General features: G+C 35.2%; 1 protein-coding gene across 1 annotated transcript; it reads right to left on the bottom strand.

Moving 5' to 3' along the window:
- Positions 1-624: 624 nt before the first annotated feature.
- On the bottom strand, positions 625-1,110 carry LOC145006892 (uncharacterized). Its single transcript, XM_078965916.1, has one exon. The coding sequence runs from the start codon at positions 1,108-1,110 to the stop codon at positions 625-627; it is 486 nt and encodes a 161-aa protein (XP_078822042.1).
- Positions 1,111-11,245: the final 10,135 nt, after the last annotated feature.

Here is an 11,245-nt window from a genome sequence, read left to right as displayed (position 1 = left end):
AATAGAATATATGCAATTCTTGATGCAAAATACCGACAATCTTTTGGGACGGTACTTCAAACTAGTTTTGAGGATGAGAAAGAAGATCATGAAAAAATGTTTCACCTAGATTGTTTCATGTTTGTTTTTCTTTTTTAATCTTTGTTGTTCTTTTTATTATGTAATTTTTATTTTTAAGTAATGATATATTTCAATTTTTATTAATTTGTGTGTTTATTAATCATTTTTTAATTAATTCTATCTATTTTTTGAACTATAGTCTTTAAAATTAATTTTATTTTATTGTAAAAAGATAGAAGTAAAAGGTAGTGAAAAACAAGAGTGAAAAGAAAGTGAATGAAAAGATGACAATAAAAATAATGCTTTAAATTAAATAATAAAAAAAAAAAGTAATGCATTTTCAGTTAGTTTCTTTTTAAGGTCGGACAATGTACTAGGAACCTCATGGTACAGTTTGTGAACCGCACCCAGAAAGTCAGAAACACCACATTCCGGGTGCGGAGTGGATGTGTGTGGTTTATCTATTTCGCACTGGCCTTGGTGATTCTTTCCGCATCTTCTACATAATGGTGACTGAAGAGAAAAAGATTGTGACCTACCACGGCCCCGAGATGCATTCTGAGATTACATCCTTGAATTTGAATCGACTCGAATAGGTCGAGGTGGTGGCATAGAGGAAACAGGAGCAGTTTGTTCAATACGTAGCAGCTTTGAAACAGAAATAGTGGCACCATGTATCTCCAAGTTATGCTCACGCTTTCTAGCATACTCCACAGCTTTGTCAAACGATAGAACATCCCTATTTATCAAATAATCACGGATTTCATATCGTAACCCTTCTAAGAACAACTGAATTTTATCGTCTTCAGTTGGTATGTACTTTGCAGCGAACCGTGCTCGCTGATTGAACTGAGTCTCATACTCATTCACCGTCTTCTCTTCTTGTTTGAGTTCTAGGAATTCTTTCTCTAACCTTCTCCGCATGTCTAGAGGACAATACTTCCTTAGCAGTCGAGCCTTGAACAACTCCCAGGACAAGTTCTCCTGGTCATAACCATTGAGAGCTTCATACGTTGCTTTCCACCAGACTAAGGCTTCATCAACTAACATTGCAGATGCATAATTAGCCTTGTCCTCATTATCCACATGGGAAATACGAAATACTTTCTCTGTGTTCTGAATTCAAGTAAGAACGACTATAGGATTAAGGACACCGGCAAACTCTATATCTCCACTGCTCTTAAAAGTTTTGAAAGAGGGATGTCTCGCCCTCTCTCCTGAAGATTCTCCAACAACTTTCTCCTTTCCTTTATTATTATCCTTCTTTTGATCTTCGAGAGTTTGTTGAATAACACCAGTCAGTTTATCCATAAGTCGCACCTCACGAGGGGATACTGGAGTTTCCCCTTCATCAAGACGACGATCCCACCATTTCTGGTGTATAACTACATACTGCTTTAGCAATTACTCTGAAAATTTGGCGTAATATAGTAATTTAGAATATTAGGATTTATTATAACCTAATACTTCATTTAAGTCTTTCCTATGGTTTGTATCCGTATACTAACAATGAATTAGTTCATTTATTGAACTCCCAATAGTTTAAGTCTAAATACTAATTCTTAGAATTTAGTTCACTTAAACTACCGCTCTGATACCATGATTGAAAGACCCTCCTCAATACTTTCATGAATTATATACCTCATTACTCCAAAACATGCTACATGCATATTCATAAAATAATATTTTATTATACAAGATGGTGTTGTTACAAAACATTGGATACAAACCGACTAAGTTTAAGTTTATTACAAAACTACTCAGGATATTGTAATTTTATACATACTAAAACTTAAATACAAAAGTAACAATATAAACTATTCTAATTCTTCCGACAGTATATGGCTATACTTGATGCTTATTGCCTGCAATTTATTAAAATATTGAGAGGGTAAGCGGTGACGCTTAGTGAGTTCAATAATGGATACAATATACCGTTATGCCATATATATGCATCAATATGGCAAAAGCAAAGAGGAACAACAAAGACATATGTGAAATTATGTGACAGGTCTTCATATCAATCAAAAACTTTATTCAAAGATATACTTTTCAATGTTTGATATACATCAATAAAGTTCAGCCCAAATGGCATAGAAGGCATATAAATTTCTGATTATCATTTTGCTAGCATATACAAGCTTTTAGCCCTACCTAGCCCATTACCAATATCAAAAGTTATACGAGTCTTGCTTTACATGGTCAAAGGCACAAAGCCAATACCAAAAATATTACAAGACATGGTCTACATGATCAAAGGTATATTACCAATACGAGACTTGCTCTACATGGCCAAAGACTCAAAGTCAATGTCAGAATATCACGGGAAAATAACTCGGAATAATAACACTGAAAAGCACATAGCACATATAACACATAATCTACAATTGTTCCTATATAGTGAACTCACTGTGAATTAACCAGGATCAAAATAGTAATTTGGGAAGCACTTTGTTACTATAAATAGCTTTCTTCTATAAACAACGGGAGCTTTCTTGAAAATCGGGCTCTGCGAAGGTAGGGTTTCAAACCGAAAAGATAAATTTCTCGGGCACTTCGGGGCGTGTTTCGGGTGTTAATATTGTTATCGGGGCTTCGGGGGATGTCAAAATAGTGAAAATATAAGAAAAAGGGTGAAAATGGCAAAATTCCAAAAGTAGTCGGAAGATCTCGCAGCCCTTCTATTTATAGGGGCGAGATTGCGAGGGTCGGATCCGAAGCAAGGAGGGAGAGGCGTGTGTCAGCAGGAGCGAAGGGTAGCTGGCACCGATGTGAGGCTCGATACACGCGGCAGAAGGGCGAGGCTCGGAAGGCATGGAGTTATCGGCTCGGACCCGACACTCGTCGCACCTCGGACGCGGCACGACTTGGTGACGCAGCTGCTTCGGATGACTCATCGCGACATGCGCCGGACGCCTGCTGGACCGAGTTTGGACCCAGGAAGAATGCGACATGTGGCCTATTTCGAACTTATCCATGCAAAATTCCTCGGAAAATGAGCCCCAAACTTCTAAAATTCATAACTTTCACATACGAGTTCCGTTTTTGACGTTCTTTATATGCACGTGTAGGTGAGAATATATTCTACAACTTTCATTTAGACTCTGTTTGCTAGTTTTGATTTATTTTTAATATTATTATTTTTAACAGACCGGGATAGAAAATCCGTTAAAAATTCATAATTTCTTCATCCGATGTCCATTTTTGTCAAACTTTTATCGTTATACTACTATTTATAAGACCTTCAATTCTCGTTTAGGTTGTGTCGGCTAAATATCGCTCAATCTTTATTTCGAGTTTTTAGCTGTCTACTGCTATTCCGAAACTTAGAAAAATCATAACTTCCTCATACGAAGTCAGATTTAAAAGTTCTTTATATGAAAGTTTATTATTTTAACGAGTTCTACAACTTTCTTTTAGATCACTAAGGCTAAAAAGTAGTTTATCGGAAACTCACTTTTTACGCGACATAGTGTTTGTCGGTTTTATCGCGAATCTTCAATTGGTTATAACTTCTTCGTTATAACTCAGATTTCGACGAGGTTTTCGCCGAAACTTTTCTAACGAGATTCTTTACAACTTTAAATAATAAAATTTTACTTATTTCAAATTTTATATTTTCGCTAAATTTCACTATATGACATTTGATTGGAATCTTATAAGACTTCAAATACTTTCTGAATGATTCTAAGCATAGTTTTACTTTATTTCTAGTAAAAATCATCTGTTAGAACTTAACATTCAAATTTACATTAAAATTTCGTAATATTATTCACTTTTATAATTTACAATACACGATAGTTGAACGTGTATGTTACAATTTTAAAATATGATAACGTATTTTATAAAAGCTTTTAATTAGGTGTTATAAATATAAGTTTATTTATTTAATAGTATTGTAATAAAAAAAATATATTGATTGTATATTTGTTGAAACCGAATTAGTAGAAGAGATATGATTGACAATCTATATAAGTTAGAAAAAAAATATACTAGGAATATATTTTTTGGGAGTAAAAATTGAGTAAGGTTGGAGATGAAACACTATTTGCTCTATTTTTTACTTCATTTTTAGGAGAAAAAATAGGAGTGAGTTGGAAATGATCTTACATATTTATATCTTTTTTACACATTAATATCTTAACAATGATTAACTTATAAATGATTTTAATTTTGTTTCTAGAAGAATGTATCCCATGGAAAGATGTCTTGATGATGAAAATGACGCAAGTATGAGCTCATGGAAATTTCTCTTTGTAGGTATTTTCAAATTACAATAATTATAGTTTGTGCGGATATTAATGTTTTGATGGATTAAAACTTTTGTTCTGCTGAAAGACAAGGTAATTACTAATTGATGATAGTAAGACATTTACTCCCCTTTAACCCTTTAAGGTCGGACTGTTTGGTTAAAATTCATGAATTGAGTTTATTAAAGAATTTAACTTTAGCACGTTTTATGTATCTATTAATTGTGTCATATCATCGTGATATGTAATGGCAGGTGATATTTTGTAGTACAGAGAATGGACTAATGTTTGCCTTTTTTATATTTATACGTTTTAGTTATTGACTTATTGTATATTAAAAATATATATAAAGAGAAAAAAAGAGAAAAGAGAAAAGGGAATATAATGGATGATGAATTTGACTTGGAATCTTTTTGGCCCGATTATTTGACTAGAAAATGACGTAAGAAAAGTTTCATATTTGATATTCCTTATGAAATTTAGATCACGTGCCACCCACATGCATTATGATTGGGAGGATAGATTGCATGAGAGGGGATCAGTAGTATTTCATAGTTTCCTTTGATGACGAGATTGAGAAATATTTATTTTAACAGGTTAGATTGAGATTAAGTTTTTAATTGATCTTATTTTATTTTATTTTTAGCTGTGATTGATTATGTTTTTGGCTGTTGATTTAATACTTTGTAAAGGTTAGTTTCCAATTTCAGAATTAATTCAAAAGTTTTTAAAGAATTATTTGATCACGATAAAGTTTTATACTTTTATTAATCCCACGAACGAATAGGTTTTTCACTTTTTCATTTGCAAGTGTGTCGTTTAGCTTTTTATTTCGAATTAAAATAATTAAAAAACGTATTCAGCTTGTAGTTTGATTTAAAATTTGAACTAATTTAATACTAAAACCTAAACATTATTAAACCTTAGAAAAGAATCATATATGGAATCCTTACATCGAGTGTGGTAACCTTCATTTATTGGATTTAACAAAACAATCACGAGGTCCGTGATAAACACCCCATGCATCGCAAACATAAGACAAAAGGTTTTCATGTTGTCACTTCCACCTTGAATAGCAAAGCAAAGATCATCATATTATTTGTTTGCGTATGTGAATCATATGTTGAGAAACATAATTGCGTTGCAAGTAAGTTGTTAAATACATTTAACAATCGGAGTTGTCACACGAACATTTTTAGGAGTAGGTTTTTGTCTTTTTAGTTATTTCGTTTTGTTATTAAAGTTTAATAAGCATAGAATACAATTTCATTGACCAGAATTGAAGTAGTGTTATGTTTTTTAACAAACAAAATGATGATATTAAAAAGAAACCCAAAAACGGGACCCAAACAAGAAAACACTCATAAACGCCAAACAAAAGCTTTTAAATGTTACATGCTAAAAAAATGGAAAATAATCCAAACATCACAATTAATGAAATTAAAGTAGTGTTAAGTGAAACACAACATGAATCGTGAATGATGGAAACCTTGTGAATGGCACACTACAAGTTTTGGCCAGGATTTTCAAAAAGAGAGTAAAACATATCATTGAGAATATGACAATTGAGAATATGACAATGCCATTTGTTATCATCATTTCCCCACTTTAATCTCCTTCTTGTTGCCTCCAAAGGTTCATCTTCAACAGATTCGGGTAAGACTGACATGGGTGTACTCGGGACATACATCATTTTCATAGTAGTGAGGAGAAAGTGCATCTTCTTCTGCCATCTACGAAAATTTTGCCCTTCAAACTTGTTCAGTTTGTCAAACTTGTTCAATTAGTCAAACTTGCTTGTCATATCCTTCACAGAATCGTCACTTGTCATGATCACAGAAATACTTTAATCTTTGTTATAGTTTCGGGGTAATAAAAGGCTTGAAAATTCTGAAAATTGTGTGTACACTTTCAGATTAAAGTATTTGGGTGATACTCCCAACCTTTAATCGGATAAGACTCATAAGAGTTTCAAGAACAGAGAATATGAAGTATGATTTTCATGATTATTGTACCAAGAAAATGATGACCAAAATGATTAAATACTTCATTTGTTTGAAAATTGTCAAGACATATTTTTTTGTCCAAAAACTACTCCAACTGTCAAAACAGTCATAAACCGTCACAAAATCGGATCATTAATAAAGGTCAAAACAAAGTAAAAAAATCGGGTTCATTTATAGAAAATTCAAATTTCTAAGGGGTTGCCGCCCCTTGGACCCCGCTCCCAGGGGCGCTACCCCCGGATCCCCTTTCGTTTAGGGGCTTCGCTTCTAAATGACAGTCTACTTTGAATCTTGAATGAACTTAAACAAGTGTGCACTCTGTACCTTCCTTACTTGTTTAATATTCATCAAGATTGATTTTTGGTCAACCAGTCAATCCATTACACTTAAATACACATTGATAATACAAAATCACCAACAAATTAATCATTTTATGGTGCCTAGTAGCTTCAATCGTGAACACCTCCGTAAGATCCAAATCCCAAGCCACTTGTCTCATTGATCATTAAGTTGCACATCACAAACTAGATGGTCCAATTCCTCTATATGCCACAACTCCACACCTCCATGGTTATCTTGACTCCAACACCAATACCTAGTATTATTTGACCATTTATCTCTAACAAGACACTCTTTGTCTTTCACCAAATAGTACAATCTTGAAATTTATTCTTTAACGGGATTATAACATCACTATATTGAACTTGTTTTTGCAGGTTAGAAAAGAAAAATAATACCTTTCTCGTTCACCCGATGACAAGAAGCAATAATTCGCTCCCAAACACCTTATCCTTTAACTCGATAATCACCACCATGCACACCACTATGACATCCATGCAAACACTTGGTTATATAACCCATAACAAGAAGCAAAGACTCTTTTGAACAACTAAAATTTATTCAGGAAGCTAGAAAGGAGCTAGAGCAACCAAAAAATTACAAATTAAGAAGAGGATTTTGAAGCAACCTTGTCCAAGAAATACTATTTTTTTTCAATTCCTACTCGAATACGTGGACTGTTGAACATCTAAATGTTTTATGAAATATTAAAAGTGTAACATCCATAAAAATTTATAAAATTAGCACTTTTCAAAGCAACCCTTTTTCTAAAGGTGTATTTACAAAACCATTGTTTCCAAAACATTACTTTAAAAATCAGAATCGCTTTCCACATAATTTTCAAAACATTCATATTATCAGAGTTCCCCAGAAATCATATGTCCAAAACGCGAGGATGTGTACGGTCACGCCTTCACCTTGACATGATCCACTGAAGCACCTGAAACCATAAACCAAAATTGTAAGCACGAAGTTTAGTGAGTTCCCCCAGAATACCAACACACAACAGATAACATATACCATAAACAGCATGCATACAGAGCCTTCAGCATGTATGGATCGCCTTACCGGGCCTTCAGGTTGTCTGGACCGCTCACAGAACCTTCAGCATGTCTGGACCGCCTCATTGGTCCTTCAGCATGTCTGGACCGTTCTTCGGGCCTTCGGCCTGACTGGTCCGCCTCATAGGCCTTCAGTTTATCTGGGCCGCCCTGGGTCTATTGGCCTTCAGCACTAAGAAGGTTCACCTTAACCCAACCATACACACAAAACATGTCAACATATACATAACAGATAAGCATACATATAACATATCGATAAATATCACCGGGTTTGTTGACAGGCAGCACAAAGCAGTACAGTCTCAACCCAACCACACTACATCAATACATACAATTGGTAAACATATAGCTAGAACAGATAACAGGCAGATCTAACAGATCACTAAGCATAACAACATACTCAATATCAACCATCCAAGGAATGCATGGTCGTATATATTCAGAGGTGAAATAGTCACCCGGACAGATGATCCCACTCTAGAACCACAACCAAATGAGGAACATGTTAGGGAGCTTAGATCAAGAATCCTCAGTCTATCCTACATAACTATATACAGCCCCTAAGGTACCCTTCTACTAACAGATAACCAAAACTAGTGGGTCAGCATTGGTGCCTTTGACCCACAGGTATAGTGAGGCAAAACTCACCTCACACTGTCGAATCACATAGAAGATCCCTGGCTGTTATTACCAAGCCAACCCCATCAACAGTTGATCCCTGAGAAATCTCTGACTGCAGACTCACTAGAGCCCGCGCGCTATCAAACACCACAAATGACTATATATTAATAACTAGATCTTAACTCACACCATGAGTCCAATTTAGGGTAAAAGACCTTTTTACCCTTCCTCAAACTTGGCCCAAAACTAAGGCCCAAGCTAAATGACCAAAAGCCCAAAAATCCAATTAAGCTTCTAAGGCCCAAATATGGCCTAATTTTCCAAATTGGGCCTACTCTCTTTCATGGCCTTCACTCAAGAAAATCCAGCAAGACAAAAACCCAAACCATAAAGTCCAGGTGGCCCAACATGGCCCAATACAATCCAAGTCCAAAACCGAAGCCCCAATCGAAGAAGCCCAAAATGACCGAGTATGCGGGGCATACTCCTAAGGTACGCTCATCGTACATGAGGCTGCGCAGAATCCACCATCGGGGTGGCTCATCGGGTATGCAGGGTGTACCCTTGCAATTCCATTTCCTTTCTTAAGTGCTTAATGGCTTTAGCACTTGAGCCTATACTTCAGATCCACATTTCAAAAGTACTCCCAAATCATAAAGTCTCAAACTTTAATACTTTAGACGTCCAAAAAGGGCTTAATACATGGTCTTAATCCATTAAGACCTCCTTCAATTAACAAGGAACCAAACTAGCTAAAGGGACCTCATTTTTATGCCTTAGGACCCATCCTAGGGTCTGAAAGGACAGCTCAACACATCCAAAACAAGGCATGCACAATATTGGGACTTTTGGGGCAAAAAGAACACCAAAAAGCTACTAAAACAAGATCTAAACAATCCAAGCATAAAGGTAGAAGCTTTATACCTTCTGGAGCTTCTTTATGAAGTGATGATCCAAGATCTACTAGTTTGCTTCATTCTTCAATCACCTTGATGCAACTTCTTCTTCAACCACACAAGAAACACACTCTTAGCTCACACACACACACACTAGAGAAGCTAGGGTTTGCCAAAAACGATTCCATAACTTGGAGGCTGAAAAGATGAGGGAAAAGGGTCCATAATGATGCTTAAATACTCCACAAAGCCTAAAAGTTAGGGTTTTCACCTAGACCTACGTACGCCTAACGTACTCACATGTATGCCCTGCGTACTAATCATGCTCCAAAATTACCTTCTTGCCACTAGGGCTTCCCGTGGCCACTCATTTCTAATCCAAGGACCAAAACTGATATAATTAAAACCCGAGGGATGAATTTGAAGCTACTTGAAAGATGAGGTGTTACAAAAAGAGTATATCATTTGCGTATGTATTACTCACATGTTGTAGCATGTTCTTGGATGAAAAAAAATATAAAATTGAAATTAATAATAATAATAATAATAATAATAGTAATAATAATAATAATAATAATAATAATAATAATAAAAAGTAGGCTTGAAGAGAGTCTTCGGCCAAACACTACACAAATATGCTCCAGACATATAGCATATATGTGTGTGTACATATTGTGTATTATGGACATATTTTATATCAAGAACGAAACAAAATGGATTAAATTACACAAATGGTCCCTATGGTTTACGGTAATTTGCATGTTTGGTCCCTAACTTATTTTTTTAACTCGGAAGGTCCCTACTGTTAGTGTTTATTACGTGCTTGGTCCCCGTCTTACCTAAAAAGACTATTTTGCACTTGATTTTTTAGTTTATTCAAATAAACACACCTCCAATCTCACCCCTCTCACCTTACCTTACATTCCCCACCATTTTTCTTTATTTAAATAATAGTTTTTTTAAGTAAGTCAGGGACCAAAAGCGTAACAAAAACAAACAGTAGGGACCAAGCGCGTTATAAAAATAAATAATATGGACATTCCGAGTTAAAAAAATAAATTAGGGATCCAGTGCGCAAATTACCCCAAACCATAGGGACCATTCGTGTAATTTACTCAACAAAATGTGTATATAATCTAATGACAAATTACACGAATCGTCCCTCATGCAAGTGCCAAAATACACGTTTAGTCCCTATTTTCAAAAATTAACTCGGACCGTCCTTCATATCGTAAAAAGTTTCACGCTTCATCCCTTGTTAGTTTGAATTTGCACGTTTCATCCCTTGTAAGACATGAAATGACTATAATGCCCTTTTTAATTTCTTTTTCATTTATTTTTACATTTATTATTATTATTATTATTATTAAAAATTATTTTTATCAGGAAATCTCTCTCTCTCTCTCTCTCTCCCTCTCTCTCTCTCTCTCAGGCACACACACACACACCTGTTGAAGAAAACTTAATCACTACCACCACACTGGAAATCTACGCCACCATCGGAAATATGCAAACCCACCACCTACAATCTACCACTAGTCGGCATCATTGTCCACCTTTAACAACCACCGGCAAAGCACCACCACTAACCAATGAAATCAAATCCAAATGAAATTCAAATCTCAAATAAATCAAAATCCAAACAAAACCTAGAAATCAAACCTTAAACTCAATTTTGAAAACCAGTCCAAAAAAAAAAAACTTCAAATCTATTGAAACCATCACACTTAACCACCACCATAACCTGTAATCTGCACCACTTCTGGAAATGGAGCACCACCGCTAACCATCGCCATTTACCCTCACCTCACCAGTTGTACTGTGTTCATCGTCTTCCCCATCACAGTCGACAAAATAAGGGATGTTCTTTTTTCGTCTTTGATGTGCTGGAAACTCGAGTAAAGCATCAAATTCTGAAACAATCAGCTTTTGGGATTTTTCTTGATTCAATTCCAGTGGGGGTCAATTTGGGGTTTTTATGAAACCAAACCCTTCAAATCTAGTGAAATCAT

The sequence above is a fragment of the Lactuca saligna genome, chromosome 7 (assembly GCF_052625555.1).
Source record: "Lactuca saligna cultivar CGN05327 chromosome 7, ASM5262555v1, whole genome shotgun sequence".
In the NCBI taxonomy this organism is placed as follows: domain Eukaryota; kingdom Viridiplantae; phylum Streptophyta; class Magnoliopsida; order Asterales; family Asteraceae; genus Lactuca; species Lactuca saligna.
Note: the sequence above shows the minus strand (reverse complement) of the source record. Positions and strands in the feature narration are given on the sequence as shown.